This window comes from Rhinatrema bivittatum, chromosome 8, assembly GCF_901001135.1.
Source record: "Rhinatrema bivittatum chromosome 8, aRhiBiv1.1, whole genome shotgun sequence".
Classification (NCBI taxonomy): domain Eukaryota; kingdom Metazoa; phylum Chordata; class Amphibia; order Gymnophiona; family Rhinatrematidae; genus Rhinatrema; species Rhinatrema bivittatum.
This window is the reverse complement of record NC_042622.1, coordinates 125,879,250-125,897,429: the sequence shown is the minus strand read 5'-3', so window position 1 is coordinate 125,897,429 and position 18,180 is coordinate 125,879,250. Positions and strand designations below refer to the sequence as shown.

Genomic DNA, 18,180 nt, shown 5'->3' with positions numbered 1-18,180 from the left:
ACCAAAGATGGGTTGAGATAACATTGGACAAGTAGGTCCTAACCATCATTCGGGAGGGATACTACCTGAACTTACACAGTATTCCTCCAGACAAATTCATGAAATCACTGTGCCACTCCCTCTCCAAGAGAACGGCACTGGAAACCACACTGACAAAACTACTCAGCTTAAAGGCGATAACCACAGTGCCCAAGCACCAACAAAATACTGGTCACTATTCCATCTATTTTATCATCCCCAAGAAGGAGGGGATGTTCAGGCCCATCCTGGACCTAAAGACCATCAATTGCTACCTGAGGGTACCACACTTCCACATGGAAACCCTATGTTCAGTCATAACAGCAGTACAACCGGGAGAATTTCTGACTTCTCTAGATCTGTCCAAAGCCTATCTCCACATCGTGGTCCATCATGACCATCAGTGCTTCCTATGCTTTGCGATACTGGACCATCATTACCAGTTCCGGGCGCTACCCTTAGGACTAGCTACTGCTCCTCGTACGTTCACCAAAATCATGGTGGTAGTGGCGGCGACTCTGAGGAAAGAAGGATCCTCGTACATCCGTATCTGGACGATTGGCTGATCAGGGCAAAATCTCTAGAGGAAAGTTACCATGCGACCACCAGAGTCAAGAATCTACTGCAGAATCTCGGGTGGGTCGTCAACACAGCCAAGAGCTGCCTGCAACCCTCCCAATTGCTAGAGTACCTGGGAGTCTGTTTGACACCAAACAAGACAAGGTCATTCTTCCACCTACAAGAAGAAGGAAACTGATGGACCGGTTGCAAAAACCGTTGAACTATGCTCGCCCCAAGGTATGGGATTATCTCCAAGTCCTCTGTCTCATGACATCAACCCTTTAAGCCGTCCCACATGCGCCCACTACAATGTTCCCTACTGTCACGATGGAACCCGATGTCCCAGAACTACTCCATTCACCTCCAGCTACCGGCACAGGTTCAGACCCAGCTCCAATGTTGGCTACAGGAAGACCATCTGAGCAAGGGAGTAAGACTATCCCCACCGATCTGGATCTTGCTCACCACGGATGCGAGCCTGCGAGGGTGGGGAGCCCACTGTCAGGAACTGACAGCCCAGGGGCAATAGTACAAGGAAGAATCGGGATGGAACATAAACCGACTGGAAGCCCGAGCAATCAGACTAGCCTGCCTACAATTCAGTCACTGACTCCAAGGCGAATCTGTCAGTCATATCAGACAATACCACAACAGTTGCCTACATCAACCAGCAGGGAGGAACCAGAAGCCCACAGATGTCCCTGGAAATAGACCCCCTAATGGCGTGGGCAGAAGCAAACCTGCAAGGGATTTCAGCCGCCCACATCGCGGAAAAAAACAACGTCACTGCGGACTACCTCAGCAGAGAGAGTCTAGACCCAAGGGAATGGATGCTGTCGACCACAGCCTTCCAGTTGATAGTAAACTGCTGGGGAACCCCAGCCATGGATCTCCTGGCAACTTGGTCCAACACCCAAGTTCTTCAGCCGCAGACGAGAACCACAATCCTGGGGAATCGACGCCCTCATCCAGACCTGGCCACAGGAATACCTGCCTTACACTTTTCCCCCATTGCCACTACTGGGCGGGATCATCTGCAAGATAGAGCTAGTACTTTTAGTGGCCCTGGACTGGCCAAGAAGGCCATGGTACGCAGACATGTGAAGACTTCTTGTGGGGAACCCTCTGTGCCTACCTCCACACAGGGACCTGTTCCGGCAAGGACCGATCCTCCACGAAGACCCGACTCTATTCTCTCTTACGGTCTGGCCATTGAGAGGACTTGTCTGAAGAAGAGCGGATACTCTAAGGCAGTGATTGACACCTTGCTCTGAGCACGCAAGTTCTCCACTTCTCTAGCTTACATACGAATATGGAAGCTATTCGAAGCCTGGTGTGAGGACCACGAGAACCTTCTGCAGACAGTCAAAATCACCATGATCCTGGAATTCTGCAGGACAGCTTGAAGAAGGGGTTGGCTCTCAACTCCCTCAAGGTTCAGGTGGCTGTGCTGGCCTGCTTCAGAGCCAAAATGGACGGCATCAGTCTATCAACCCATCCAGATATTTCCCGCTTCCTGAGAGGGGTCAAACAAATCCAACCACCATTAAAGTGGCCTGTGCCCTATGGAATCTCAATCTAGTACTAGACTTCCAAGCGGGAGCTTCCTTCAGACCTACTCGCGGTCTGTCTCTACGGCTACTGATCTTGAAGACTGCATTCCTAGTGGCAATATGGTCAGCCCGTTGCATCTCCGAGCTTCAAGCCCTATCCTGGCGAGAACCGTTCCTCAGGTTCATACCGGGATCTGTACAACTACGCACAGTCCCCTCTTTTCTTCTGAAGGTGGTTTCTCAATTTCATCTAAACCAAACCATATCGCTACCATCTCCAGATGAACCTAAGGACTCTGAAGACTCACGCCGTCTTCGCCATCTAAACATCGGCAGACTCCTAGTCCAATACCTGGAAAGATCGTAATCCGTACGAAAGATGGACCACCTGTTCGTCCTTCACAGTGGGAAGAAGCAAGGGGAAGTGGCCTCGCAGGCAACCATAGCCCACTGGATCAAAGAAGTAATCAAGGCAGCATATATAGAGGCAGGGAAACCTCCACCTCTACAAGTCAAGGCCCATTCTATAAGGGCCCAGGCAGTGTCCTGGGCGGAAACCAAGATGCTGTCACCTGCCGAGATCTGTCGGGCGGCGACGTGGTCCTCCATACCTTCTCCAGGTTCTACCACCTGGATGTCCAGGCCCGGGAGGACACAACCTTTGCAAGGGCAGGCAGCCTCTCACCCAGTTTGGAAGTAGCTTTTGTACATTCCATTGGTCCTGAGTCCATCTGCTACATGCTAGGAAATGGAGAAATTACTTACCTGATAATTTCGTTTTCCTTAGTGTAGACAGATAGACTTAGCATCTCGCCCACGGATGCCCCGAAATCCGGAAACCTCAGGTGACAATCCCCGAGAACAAGACAAGCACAGGTAAGCCAGGTATTACCTCTAGTTCAAGACATCCATAGTTACCGGTGTCGGCGTTTTTCGGTTGAGTGCACTGGCAGTCTCCAATTTGGAAATCAGTTTAACCAGTCCTAGTTAATCAAGTTATTAAAACACACATATATCCACAATTGCTTTTCGAGGAGAACACTGAAGAGCTAAGCTTCATTCATGGGTATATGTAGGCGGACGTCAGCTTGAAATCTGACTCCGTCTCCCATCTGCTATCAGGAGTACAGTATACCCATTGGTCCTGAGTCCATCTGTCTACACTAAGGAAAACAAAATTATCAGGTAAGTAATTTCTCCATTTAATCTTTTTGCAATGGCCTTATCTTCTCTAATTGCCCCTTTAACCCCCTCGATCATCCAACTGTCCAACTGCCTCCCTCACAGGCTTTCTGCTTCTGATATATTTTTTTTTTTTTTTTTTTAATTTATATTTTATTGATTTCAAATAATTTCACAAAGATACAACTTTGCTTAAGAACATGATACATATACATGTTAACAAGAAACTAAAACATATTTCAAAAAGAAACCATATGACTTTTATCTTAGTATCCATTAGACCCCATAACATTGGGGGTGGAGAAATTTTAAGGAGAAAAACAAGAAACAATTATAGGAAAATAACCTAGCGGGTTACATAGCTATATTCCAATTATTTATGTCTTTTCACTGGTTCCAATTGCTGTTCCCTGTTTCCTTGATTCTATGAGTTTTTTTAACTGTTCTGGGGCTGTGAAAACAAAATTATCTCCTCTTATTTTAACTAAGCATTTAGCTGGATACCTTAAATAAAAGGAAGCCCCAATATTTAGGGTTTCTTGTCTCAGGGCTAAAAAGCCTTTCCTTCTCTGTTGAGTGATTTTACATAAATCAGGGAATATTCTTATTGGCTGTCCCATAAATGGGTTATTCGCTTTTTTGAAATATTTCTTCATGACTGAGCTAAGATCAAGTTCAGTCAGAAAGGTAACCAACAATGTAGCTCTTTCAATGATTTCATAATGGGAGGATTCAAGGTAGTCTGTGAGGTTCTCAAGGTCTATCGGTTGTATTTGTACTTGAGACTTTGCGGTAGTTGGCAAAAAATAAACTTTGTCCATAGGTGGGGTTTGTTCAGAGGTAAATTCTAAATTTTCTAGGAGATATCTCCTCAGCGTAACACGGGGTAATTCCCCCACCACTTTGGGAAAGTTTAAGAAACGCAGATTTAAATGTCTCAGTCTGTTCTCTATAAATTCAACCCTCTTACTCAAGAAATCTCCATCTTGAATAAGGGAACTTTGCACTTCTTTTATTACCTTTATATCCTCCTCCATTTTCACGAATTTTTCCTGATTTTCTTTTACTTGAACATTATTTTTATTAGAAATTATTTCATTGTGTGAGACATAGTTGTTATTTTCATTGAGCAATCATTCACTGCATTACCCATGTTCTTCAATACATCCCAAATAGAATCAAGGGTAACATTTGCTGGTTTTGGAATCATGACAAAGGCTGGCTGAATTTTCAGCGTCTCACCTTCTCCTCCGCTCGCAGATGTTTCCTCCTCCGGACACCCATCTCTCTCTCCGGTTGAGGATTCCAGCGTTCTTAGAGCGGGATCAGTCTCGGCAGTTGCTCCCTCCAAGACCTGATCCAAGGTCACCATTTCAGGGCTTTGGCTGGCTGACTTCTGCCGAGATTCTCGCTCTTTGCGGCGGAGGTCTGACATCTGGGCTCAGGGAAACATCTTCCGAGGTCGAAGGTAACTCTCCTCCGTTGCCTTCGACAGCCGGACCTCCTGGCCCTTGTTTGATAGCTGTCTCCAAACACTGCTTGATGGTCGGCTGCCCGGTTAAGGTAGGGAGTTCGGAGGGATAGATCTTTGTTTTTCCCTTCCTTTTCGCTGGCATTTCGATTGTTTAAAGGAAAAATTATGAAGAGAACAAGACGCCGAGCAGTGCAGTGTTAGGGTCCCGCCGCCATCTTGGCTCCACCCCCCCTGATATATTTTTTAAAGTTTTTACTGTGAGTTTTTGCCTCTACGGCCAACTTCTTTCAAATTCTCTCTTAGCCTGTCTTATCAATATCTTACATTTAACTTGCCAACGCTTATGCATTATCCTATTTTCTTCTGTTGGATCCTTCTTCCAATTTTTGAATGAAGATCTTTTGGCTAAAATAGCTTCTTTCACTTCCTCTTTTAACCATGCTGGTGATCATTTTGCCTTCTTTCCACCTTTCTTAATGTGTGGAATACATCTGGACTGTGCTTCTAGAATGGTATTTTTTAACAATGACCACGCCTCTTGTACACCTTTTACCTTTGTAGCTGCTCCTTGCAGTTTTTTTCTAACTATTTTTCTCATTTTATCAAAGTTTCCCTTTTAAAAGTTTAGCACAAAAGGAAAATGTTGATAAAATGAGTTACTGAGATATCCTACTGTTTGACTATCTGAATAGGAGCAGTGTATATGTGTATGAAAAGCAGAAGTAGTTTTGTGTACTGTATGCCACATGTATTACTCCTGGGGGAATTCTGCAAACTTTATATTGGTGAAATAACACAATATACATGACAGTCTGCGTAATTTAAATATAAAACAGAAAAGTTATTACTCAGATGCAGAGTTTTAAATATTTTGAGCAGATTTTTCCTAGAAGTACACTGTAAGAGTGTCCCTACTCCCCTGGCCAGACCCCTTTTTCACTCTTCCCTCTCAGACCCCAAATCATCCACTCTCCCCTGCCACTCTAGGCGCAATCCTTTCCACTCTATCTTCACCCCCCCCCCTCATACAGCCCCTCACACAGACATTCTCTTTCCCTCATACATACGCCACCCCCACATATAGCCTCCCTCTCTTTATTGTGCACGTGCACACACACGCACATCCTTGCATAAGCTCCCACTCTCTCTTTTGTACATGCACCCACACAGGCTCTCTCTCGTTCACACATATACACACATGGCTACCTGTCCCACACACCCCTGCATACAGGCTCCCTCCTTCTCTCATACACACACATACACCTTCACACAGGCTCCCTCTCTCCACATGCTCACCCACACCAGCTTTCAAACTCTCATTCACATACACACTCCTTCACACAGACATCCTCTCTCTCTGTCTCTCATACACACACACACCCTCACACAGGTTCCCTCCCCTGCACTCACTCTTACACAGGCTACTTCTCACATCCAGGCACACAGGCTCCCTCTCTCTTCCTTACACACACACCACTGTACACAAACTCCCCCCTCTATCTCTTTCACACACACATTACCTCTCTTTCACACACACACAATGCCTTTCTTACACCAGTTCCCAATCTCTCACTCACATACAGACTCCCTTACAATCTCTCATCATATTCACGTTCCCTCACACATGCTCCCTCTCTGCTTTTCACAAACACACAAGCACCTCGCCTGCACTTTACCTTCCTCCTTTTGGCCATCTTCTTTGGCTGAGGGTGACATGGACTTTGCTCAGCTCTCCCAATCTGCTCTGTGACTTCGGCCATGGACAGACTGGACTCTGCCTGAGGCCCCCTGAGCCTGTTATCTTCAGCCGTGGGTGGGTTGGGCTCCACTTGCAATCCTTCAAACTTTTCAGATCTTTGCTGTGACTGTGATGGGCTCTGCATGTAGGCTGCCAGGCCTCTCATCTTTAGCCCTGAGTGGGTTGGGTTTCACTCAGTTTCAGATCTTCACCACGAGCAGCATAGGCTCTGCTCATGGCCCTCCAGGTCTTTCATAATTTCACCACGATTAGAATGGGCTCTGCTTGCGGATGGCTAGGCCTCCCATCTTCAGCTGCGAGCAGGTTGGGCTCCTCTTGCAGATGCTGGGCCTCCCATCTTCACCGCAAACAGAATGGGCTCTGCTCATGGCCCATAGGGCCCTTCTTCCAAATTCTCCACAACAACTGGGAATTCTCAAATTCTGCGCTCCACAGTAGCGCAGAATTCCCCCAGCACTAACATATATATTGCAAAACGTAGACCACACTCCTTTTATCTTCAAGGAAGACTCCTGTTGCTGAAATTATTGCTCACATAAGTGTACACTTTTTAAACAATTTCTACATATTTCCCTGTTAATAGTTTTCTGGGGGTGGGGTGTTATAGGATAATTGTTTGTGTACAACATTTGTTTTCAGCTCCCCTTGTTATTCTGATTGAAAAGGGAATAATTAAAGCAATTAATCCTGCTTCCCTCTATTTATTTAAAAGGAACTAAAAAACTTTGTATCTCAGATTTAATGACCCACATTTGGAAACCACCAGATGTCTAAATGGCTTGTGCTAGATGTAGCATGGATTACTCCAGGGAGGATGGGGGGACCACCTCCGTGCAGAGACATCTGCTCAAGATGCTCCTAAAGTGCTGTTCATGTCCCAAGTCAACTGAACTATCCCTGACCTTGTGAAGGTTGCTCGTGTATCTGTCCTTCAAAGGAAGGGGAATAGGACAGAAATGGACCCTTCACAAATTGCACGGTCAAGTGAGGAAAAAGGCTTCAACAGCTACAGAAGCATGCGCTACCAGCCAGACTCTCCATCCAGCAGACCATGCTCCTGAGTAGAAGAGACAACCCCTGCTTACAACAGAGCCACATACCACAGAGCAGCAGAGTTGAGCCAGGTTGACCCAGGAGCAGGATGATCTTAAATCACTAGCCAAGAAAACAATTTTCAAATCATTTTGATTTCAGCAAAATTCACTGTAGAATTAAAGTAACAAAATTCTGCAGTGAATTTTGCTGAAATCAAAATCATTTGAAAATGGTTTCCTGGACAGTGATTTAAGATTATCCTGCTCCTGAGTTACACTGGCTCTACCCCCTGCTGCTACTCTGTTGTAAACTGCTGTAATAAGTTGAGAACTGAATGCAGACCTTATTGAGGTAGGCTTTTTTGTTTTCTCCCATGTAAATATGTGGTCACTTATTTCATCTCTTCTTGAATTGGCCTTGGAAGGCTATGGTACATTCAAAGGTCAATCCCTTTGTGTTTCCTATTTTTACAAAAGGAAGTCATCAGTGTAGGCTGCTAATGGAATTGGATGTATAATATGTAGGCTGAAAGTGCTACTTTGTTATTATTAATATTGCATCTGGTGTATACCTGGCACCCTCTTCTGCATTAAAATGTGAAGGAAAATAACTTGCATCTGGAAGGAGTGCTGCCAATCTATTCCTGCAAATCTGGCTGGTGTGTACTGCACCTGCCCAGGTTGTGTCTGTAACAAAGGATGCTGCTATAATGCCAAATTAAGCTGTCCCTAGAAATGGGGTAAAACTGATGAGGAGTTACTGACGCCAACACTGCTAGGGTGGACAAAACGGATGCAGCTCACAAACAGGATCAATTCTCTGGTCAATTTTACTAGCACAGTTCGATTTAAGAGTTGCTAAGCAACAAGCAGCCCTACTACAATACCTGGGTCAGAATGGACTCAGTATTTTACATGAAACTAAACTTTGTGCATGTTTGCTCAGCCTAATGGATCTCATTTAATGGCAAAACCATGAAGTGCTATGCAGTGTAACTTTATTATTATTTTTTTAAAATCTCATAACGTGTTAAGAAAAGAGGCAAATTGTTAAAATGTTTCTGTATTATAGTCTTTGTCCATTACCTGGTGGCAAAATAAAGTAGATTTTAAATAGCATCTGTGAGGATAAAAGACAGTGTAAAATATATATATATATATCTCTTCCTGTCATATTAAAACCCAAACTGAATTATCCAGTTCTTTCAGAATATACATAGAAAAAGTAATTAGTGAAGCAATCAGTTGGATTAAGCCTTCTGTTTGTCAGTGACACAAGACTGTGCCCACCCAAGGATAAAAGATCCTATCTTAGATACAGGGCTGTGCCCACCCAGAGCTTAATGAGACTACCTTATACAGTTCTGCAGCCATACATAATTTAAAGAATCCTGTCACAGGCATATTTAACCTTCATGCTCTCAATAAACCGTGTTGCAGAGTTAGATGAGTCAATGTTGCAACCAGGAAAGAGACAATTTGAAGGGAAAATTAGCCAGGATAGACTGAAATGGCTGAACTTTATTTAAGTCCTTATATGGCCAGACCAATACAGGCTTATGTCAGATTTATCGAAAGACTAAAGACAACCTTCTAGACATCTGTTTGCCACCTTATCCTCCAGGTTGTTTTATTCACTAGGTTACATCACATGTTACCAGGGCTGTCACAGTGATTAAGGGAAACCGATTTTAAGCACTGGGAGGTTAAATGATTTACGCAAAGTCACCCAGTAAGTGGTAGAGAAGTAAGAAGGAATATTAGTGAATGAATGCACATGGCCAGGACTGGAAAAGCTGTACCTTGTTCTAGGAGCTGGTTTCCCTGTGCATAGAGCAGCAAGTGTGCTGTTGTCTCCCATGCCAAAGTTCCATTTTTAGCGTGTTTGAACAAGGTGAAAAGCGTCATTAATTTTGGTTTGGATGGCTGGCTGTTACAAAAGCTGTCCAGCCACAGTGCTGAAAAGCAGGGAAATGTGGCTTTAATAAAGCTCAAGGTTTACCGGTTATTCTTGTGGGGATTTTATAAGCAAAAGTAGTAGCATTATTAGGGTATCTGAAAAATGTGTGGGACAAGACAGCAAGTAGAAAAGATGATCCTGCTTAACTTTTTTCTATCTAGAAACCCAGCTATGATGATGCTGCAGTAATACAAAACCTAGTAAATAACACAGGAAACCTCCCCAAGTTGAAGATTGCACGTATTGCCTTTTTAAACTAACTCTCCAGGTATAGCTCTGTGCTTTTAGCAAGAGATTTCAAAAGCCTGAAGTTTTCATGAAAAGCCAATTAATAACTAAAAACAGAAAAGTACAGCATGAGCACCTGGCCATTTTTTTTTTTAATAGTTCTAATATCTGAGTATGATTGCAGAGGACACTTGCTGAATACAGGATTGTTTTTGTTTTTTTAAATCTAGCAGTCTATTAGTCAAAGGACTTCATGGAATGTTACTTTATAATATCTGTATTACACAGAATTTATACTCATTTAATAAGTGGTTTCTATTTCTGTGAATAACATTGCTGCCACTCAGGAATACCCGAGATTGAACAGGGGACGAAAAGGTACTGCAGCAGTTAATTTGCCCATTCACCTGTCTGGTCAGCTAGTCTTGATCATCAATAGCATCGTCTGGGGCAGCACATGACTGGAGGATCCTCAGTGCTTAATCTCTGATTCAAAGCACTATGTTCTTCTGTTTTTACCATGATTCTTTGCTGGTTCAACAGCTTAGAGCTATGGGCTCCTCTAATCCTATTTTAGAACATAAGATTTGCCATACTGGGTCAGAACAAAATTCCATCAAGCCTTGTATCCTACAGTGGCCAATCCAGGTCACAAGTATTTGGAAGGATCCCAAACAGTAGATATATCTATGCTACTAGGGTCCAGGGATAAGTAGTGACTTTCCCCAAGTCTATCTGGTAAATAACAGTTTATGGACTTCTCCAGTAACTTGTCCAATTCTTTTTTAAATTCAGCCACACTAACTGCCTTTACTACATCTTTCAGCAATGAATTCCAGAGCTTAATTGTGCATTGGGTGAAAAATACTTTTGTCCTATTTGTTTTAAATGTGCTACTTACCAACTTCATGGAATGCCCCTAGTTTTTAAAGAGTAAATTCTCAATTCACATTTACCTGTTCTATTCCACTCATGATTTTATAAAATTCTATCAAATCCCCCGACAGCTCTCTCTTCTCCAAAGTGAACAGCTCTGACCTCTTTAGCCTTTCCTCTTAGAGGTTCCATTCCATCCCCTTTTTCATTTTGGTCACCTTTCTCTGTACCTTTTCCAGTTCAGCTATATTTGTTTTGAGATGGAGTGACCAGAATTGCATACAGTATTCTAGATGTGGTCTCACCATGGAGTGATACAGAGGCATTATGAAATTCTCTGTTTTATTCTCCATTTTCTTCCTAAAAATTCCTAACATTCTGTTTGCTTTTTTGACTGCCACTGCACATTGAGCTGAGGATTTCAAAGTATTGTCCACAATGATGCCTAGATCCTTTTCCTGGTTGGTAGCTCCTAATATAGAACCTATCATTGTGTAACTACAGTGTGGGTTATTTTTCTAAACCTTTGTTTCCTTCCTGCTCCTGGTTTATTCTTGATTTCAGCCTCTTCCTGTCCCCATCTAAGTCTTTCCTTGCCTGAGACATTCAGATGGACTTCCTGGATTGGATCTGGACCTGATTCTAACTAAGAATCTGCTTGCAGATCATTTGGACTGCTTCTTCAGGTACTGGCCTTGGTTCAGCCAATTATTCTCCTGGTACTGTGTTTAACCTGGTGTTTGACCATCCTCCCCTCAGCCCAGCCATAACAATCTAATGGATAGTATGCTGAAAACCACTATAGTCTATCCTATGTTAGATTTAGGTAGTGAGATTCTTGCTTTTTGGACTGACTTGCACTACAGTAGTGAGATCTATCACGTAAGCCTCTTGCACATATACTTTTGATCCTGTGGATGTTTAGTATATTATGAACTTTTCAACAGTTTACCTGTATAATCATATTTTACATTCTCCTGAAGCTAGCATTGGGGCTTGACATTCTCTTAATGACTGGGAAGGAGAAAAGTGTTGAAGGGGTTTGACAGGAGATTATGCACATTTTTTTTTTAACCATAATAAAGAACAGTTGCTAATATCACTTTAGTTCATAGAAACCACAGGTAATCACAGAGATGATGGGATAAAGATAGAAGGGAGAGGGTTCACGGATGGTCACAAAATGGCAACGTGGCACTAATGAATTCAGTTTCATATGTGGCTTCCTTTCCAGTCACTGATTAGCTAAGAATTCCCAATCACCAGGTGTACCATCAGGAGGCAATGGAGTGAAGTAAGCAGGAGTAAAAGTAAAGAAATATTCAATAGGTATAGTAAAGTTGCTTACCTGTAACAGATGTTGCTGTGGACAGCAGGACAAATAATCCATACAAGTGGTGTGATGTCATCCGACTGCGCCTGTACGGATGTGCTGTCTCCTAGCTCAGAAGACAAAATTCTTCTCAGTATGTGTGGGAGTTCCCATGCTCCGATTCCACACCTGTCTCCTCAGTCTTTACTAGCTGAGTTTCAACTCTATTGAGAGGAAGGCGGGACTGTGTGGCTGATTTGTTCTGTCCACAAAGAACACCCGTTACAGGTAAGCAACTTTACTTTCTCCTCTGACAAGCAGGACATAATCAGCCTTCTAAGTGGAGGCTCACAAACTGAGGGTTGCATCAAAGCGTTCGTTGTTATTTTTGCAACCAAGAGAATGTGGAAGGTGGATGAATTGAAGAAGATATTGTTTGAAAACATGATTAAGTACTGTTTATCCAAAAGAGCTATCTGTGTAAGAATTCTCTTCTAAACAGTAATGTTTAAACAAATATATGAATGGAGGACCATGTGGTTGCCTTGCAGTTGTCCACTACTGAGGTTGAATGAAAGCAGACTGTAGAAGTGGCTGTTGCTTGAATTTTATGAGCTTTAATCTTCTTATAGAGGTTCATTCCTACAGTTGGAAAGCCATGAAGAAAGAGTTTGTTTACCAGTTAGATGGCTCTGCTTATTTGGGTTTTGTGAAATAAACAACTGACAAGATTTCCTTATCGTTTGATCTTGCTAAATAGAAAAGTAGCATTTTTCTTCAGTCCTATATATGAAGGGTTTGTTCTGCATTGTTGGCATGAGCTCTTGGGAAAACTGTTAGAAGAACTATAAAATGGTTCATATGGAATTGAATAACCACTTTTGTTAGAAATTTTGGATAAGTTCTTAAAACTATTCTGTTCCTATAAAGATGAGTGAATTAAAGGTCTACCAGATACAGCCATGTAGATCACTCAGATTGTGAGCAGACATAATTGCTATAAGAAAAAAAAGAACTTTCCTAGACAGGAATTTTTAAATGTTGTAGCTATCAGTTCAAATGGGGGTACATTAACATTAATAGTAATGGATCAAGTCCCATTGAGGAGGAGGATCCTTTATAGGTGGATAAAGGTATAATAAACCTTTTATAAATCTTGCTACCAAGAGAATACATGAGACTGGTAGACCATGAAATTGATAGTGGTAAACTGCAATTACAATGAGGTACCCTCTTACTGAGTTAGATTTTTATCCAGATTTTGAGAGATGTAGAAGATATTGCAAAAGTGTAGAAATTCCACATGAAAATTCCAGCAATTACTAAAGGTACCTACAGTTAAATAGGCAAGGTTAATGGAAACTCGGAAACATGCCTTTTTTGTGGCCGGTCCAGCTTTGTGGAACTCTTTTCCTGATTAATTAAGGAACTGCAATGACATCTTAATGTTCTGTAAACAACTGAAAACATTTTAATTTGTGTAAAATTAATGTCATATTAAGGATGTATTGTTTTTACTTTGTTTTAATTCTGTTTTGTAATACAATTTTTTTTGAGAATTTTGCTGTAATCCACCTAGCATATATTTTCATTATAGGCAGAATATAAATTGTTTTAATAAATAATAAATAAGGATCTGAGAAAAGCACCAAATGGAGAATCTCTTCCATTTAAAACTATAGGAGCATCTTGTCAATGGCTTCCTTGTTGCCAATAATATTTTTCTAGCATCTGAGGAAAGAGACATGTCTTCTACCAGTTTGCTCTCAACATCCATTCTTTTAAAGCTAGAGTGTGGAGGTTTGGGTGGAGAGAAAAGATGTGGAAAAATCTTGAAGTGAATTGGTTGAGCTAGTGAGAGTATTTGAAGCCATGGAAACCAGACGAGATGTGGCCAGAATGGTGCTATCAAAATCATTCTTTCCTTGTCTCTTCATAATTGGAACTTTATTTTGGAAAATAGAGGAATTGTGAAGAAAGCATATATTTGATTTGTTGACCAAGAGATCAGAAAACATCTGGAGCTAAGGCATGTCAATTTAATCTTTTGGAACAATAAAGGAGTAGTTTAAAATGTAATAGAGCTACAAAGAAATCCACTTGTAACATCCCCCAGTTCTTGAAAATAGCCTGAAGAGTCTCTTGGTGAATTTGAACACTCATCAGGTTGAAGATGTAACCTTATAGATGAATTTTAATTAGGTGAATCTGTCTTTCCAAAGCCCAGGACCATATCTTGATCACTTCCTGACATGCAATGAATGATCCTGTTCCTCATTCTTTATATAATACATTGCTATTATATTATCTGCTCTAATCTGGAATACCCAGGATGGAACAAGGGATGTAAAGGTATTGCAGCAGATAATTTGCACAGACAATCTGTCTGGGCAACTGTTGCCTGATCATCAATAGCATTGACTGGGGCAGCTCATGATTGGTTGGCCCTCAGTACTTAGTCTGATTCAAAGCATTGTGTCCTTCTGTTCTTACCATGATTCTTTGCTGGTTCAACAGCTTGGAACAATGGGTTCCTCTAATCATATATTTTAGAATATAAGATTTGCCATTCTGGGTCAGAGCAAAAGTCCATCAATCCCTGTATCCTGTTTCCAGCGGTGGCTAATCCAGGTCACAAGTACTTGGAAGGATCTCAAACAGTAGATAGATCCATGCTGCTAAGGTCCAGGGATAAGTAGTGACTTTCCCCAAGTCTATCTGGTTAATAACAGTTTATGGACTTCTTCAGTAACTTGTCCACATTTTTTTAAAACTCATCTATACTAACTTCTCCATTATAAAAGGTTTGAAAGTTACTAGGGCTTTGAAATGCACTTTCAATTTCAATAGATTTATATGTAGATGTCTCTCCTGAGAAGCTTAGTTGGCAGTTTCTGTAGTCATGATATGAACTTGAGGAGGGTAGAAGCATATCCTAACAGTAAACTCAGAGGATTAGGATCTTGCAATACAGAGACTGAGAATGTTAATTTCAGTGCTTTTTCAGATGCCACTGTGGAAACCTCATGTATAGTTGTGCAAAGAATATGGCATGAACAATAGCAACCATGTGGCCCAGTAATTCCAGAAATTTCTTGGCCAAGACTGTTTTCAGTTTGCAGACCTAGTGAATTATTTGAAATAGATTTTCCATTCTTTGAAGTGAAAGGTAAGTTTTCTCCAACTGTGTGTCCATCTTTGTCCCAATGAACTCTATCTGTTGGAATGGAGTTAAATGGGATTTGGCCTTGGTGGGAACAGGAAAAGCCATTGGGGCTCCCCTAGGGCTCGGCGCGCGCAAGGTGCACAAGTGTGCACCCCCTTGTGCGCGCCGACCCCGGATTTTATAACATGCGCATGGCTGCGCACGCATGTTATAAAATCAGGCGTGCATAGCTCTTAAAATCCAGCCCTTAACACATAGTTATGCTTTGGAATTAATTGCCAGAGGTCATGGTTACGGCAGTTAGTGTAACTGGATTGAACAAAGGTTTCCATAAGTTCCTAGAGGAAAAATCCATAAACTGTTATTAATTAATAAGCAATAGTAGCTTGAAATTAATTTAATATTTGGGTACTTGCAAGGTACTTGTGATTTGGATTGGCCACTATTGGAAATAGGATACTGGGCTTGATGGACCTTTAGTTTTCCCCAGTATGGCATTTCTTATGTTCTTAATGTCCTTATATGGCAGCAGAGAAAAAGAGACAAAGGAGAATGGTGAGGAACCAGTGTGTAGGAACTCCTGCACATGCTCAGAAGGTGTTTTTCTTCTGAGCTAGGGGAGAGTACATCCGTGTCTATGCCATCAGATGATGCCACCCCATTTGTCTGGCTGATTATATGCTGCTTAACCATGGAGAAATTACATTATATATATTTGTAGCTGTATTTTAACAACAAATCTATTCCTTTACTTCCCCATGTGTCATTATAAGACTATCAAAATAAAATACCCCAGAATTCTAATTTTAAAGCACAATAAATTGATGACACCATTTCAAAGGCACTTGTTGCCTCGATTTGGCATCTGAAGTTTTTCCTCCGTATAATCAATTTATTGTTCTTTAAAATCACAATTCTGGATGTTTTTATTTTGAGTTTGATCATTATTTGCATCTAGTTGTCTCCTTGTCTATTTGAATTATTTTCATTATGAGACTATTACATAATGACTCTCCAGTTTGAATTTTGCTTTGAGTTGGAGATGAATGCTTTGGGTCAGTGCCTAGCACAACAGGTCCTTTACATACATGCAATAAAGAGTTACAGTGGGAAAATGAATATTCCAAAATCTTGTGTTTTCTGGCAGAGAGGATGAAGTGCCCTATGCAAGGCTGCAGTGATAACTGAGCTTTTATAAACAAGATCTAATTGTATGACTTCAAAGTCCTGAAGTTTATTGCTGGGTTTAATGATGTGTCTCATTATTTATAGAGCACCAGAATGAATACGCTATTGATTTAATACACTTCTTTTAAACAGCAGCATTGTCACAGCTATAAAAATGGAACAATTTTGAGACAGCTCAATTATGTCACATTTATATAAACTTCCCCAAATCACCTACAGCTCTCCAGGAGCTGAATACAACAGGGATTAGTAATGGGCATTTGGGTTCATATCGTGGCTGTCTTAAAGTCTTAGCAAAAAAGGCATTTTATCTTCAGCACATTGACCATGAATTATTATTATGGCATGAACAACCGCCACAATACAAGCAGAGACATAAACCTTCAGGGTCTGCCAGACAATGCTGTGGCAAGAGACAAATCTGTAGCAATTGGCACTGCTGGTAACAAAGTTGGGTTCTCAGCTGACTCACCTTTCTGATACTGCAGCCAGAGTTGTTGCTGGACCTTCTTGCTAGGAAAATGGATGGTGCAGGTGAGTTCGGACCCATACAGTGCCTCAGCTATATAGTGGGACCCATACTGCTGCAGAATGGTCAGGAGCTCCTCCCGGCTGCTCGCTTTGTTTAGCATCTTCAGTACATTTGCAAAACCTACACAAACGAAACACTGAAAAATAAACAACCTAAAGCTCATTCTGATCCATTGAACTTAAAGAGAAATGCAAAGGTGCAACAGTCAGAATATTTTGTGAGATATTACAGAAACAGAGACTGTGATGGCAGATAAAGACCTTAAGGTCCATTTAGTCTGCCTAGTTTCATTTAGGCCACAGTAACAGTACTGTGTGTCATCATGATACAACCAGCTGGAAAGAAAATGTAAAAGAATTCATAATTATAGAGAATATACAATTATTCACAAGGGGAGGGAGGGGCATCAAGCTACCAAATCTTTCTAAGAAACTACCCTAATGTGCCTTTCTTCTTTACAGCTGGATGAGCTACATTGATTTGCTGAGTTCCTATTGACTGTTTTGACTTGAAACTGTATTTCATCCTTTTGGGCAGAAACCTATTTTCCCTATGCCATAGCATCATGGAGCTATTTTAAGTGAGATTATAATTAGCACAACTAAAACGTTTACTGACTGGCAAAATGGTTGACCAGTCTGATGAGCTGGATGCCATGTGGGAAGTGACTCCCTGCTGCAACATCTGGGAGAAAGTGCCCATCTGCAAGCAATCTCTCTCTAAAAGAAAAGAATCCTATTAGCAGAGGGCAGGGCTAGTTCTTCCATTAGGCAAAGTAGGCCGTTGCCTAGAGCACCACAATTTTGGAGGGTGGCAAAAACCTATGGGGCGGATTTTCAAAGGGTTACGCGTGTAACCCCGAAAACCCAATCCTGCGCACACCGAGCCTATTTGCATCGGCTCGGCGACGCGCGCAAGCCCTGGGAAGCGCGTATGTCCTGGGGCTTGAAAAAAGGGGCGGGGAATGGACGGTCTGGGGTGGGGGCGTGGCCAGAGGCCTCCGAAGGCCTGCTAGGCCGGGGAATCATGCGCCGGCACTTGGCCAGCGTGTACAACCTATGCCTGCCCAGAGGCAGGCGCAACTTAAACAATAAAGGTGGGGGGGGGGGGGGGGGGGGGGGCGAAAGGAAAGTTCCATCAGAGAACGGCCTTGGAGGGAAAGGGGAAAGCCATCGGGGCTCCCCTAGGGCTCGGCGCGCACAAAGTGCACAAGTGTGCACCCCATTGCGTGCGCCGACCCCGTATTTTGTAACATGCGTGCGAATGTTATAAAATCGGGCGTAAATTTGTGCGCGCTGGGTTGGGTGCACAAATCTACACCCGCGCGTAGGTTTGGA

At 42.3% G+C, this 18,180-nt stretch overlaps 1 protein-coding gene across 3 annotated transcripts in view; it reads right to left on the bottom strand.

The window, feature by feature from the left end:
* Positions 1 to 18,180, bottom strand: part of ASTN2 (astrotactin 2) — a 1,130,819-nt gene that overhangs the window by 556,705 nt on the left and 555,934 nt on the right. For all 3 annotated transcript variants that reach the window (XM_029612108.1, XM_029612110.1, XM_029612109.1), the window contains one exon: positions 16,784 to 16,963. In XM_029612108.1, coding sequence (XP_029467968.1) covers positions 16,784 to 16,963 — 180 coding nt within the window. The remainder of the gene's footprint in view (positions 1 to 16,783; positions 16,964 to 18,180) is intronic.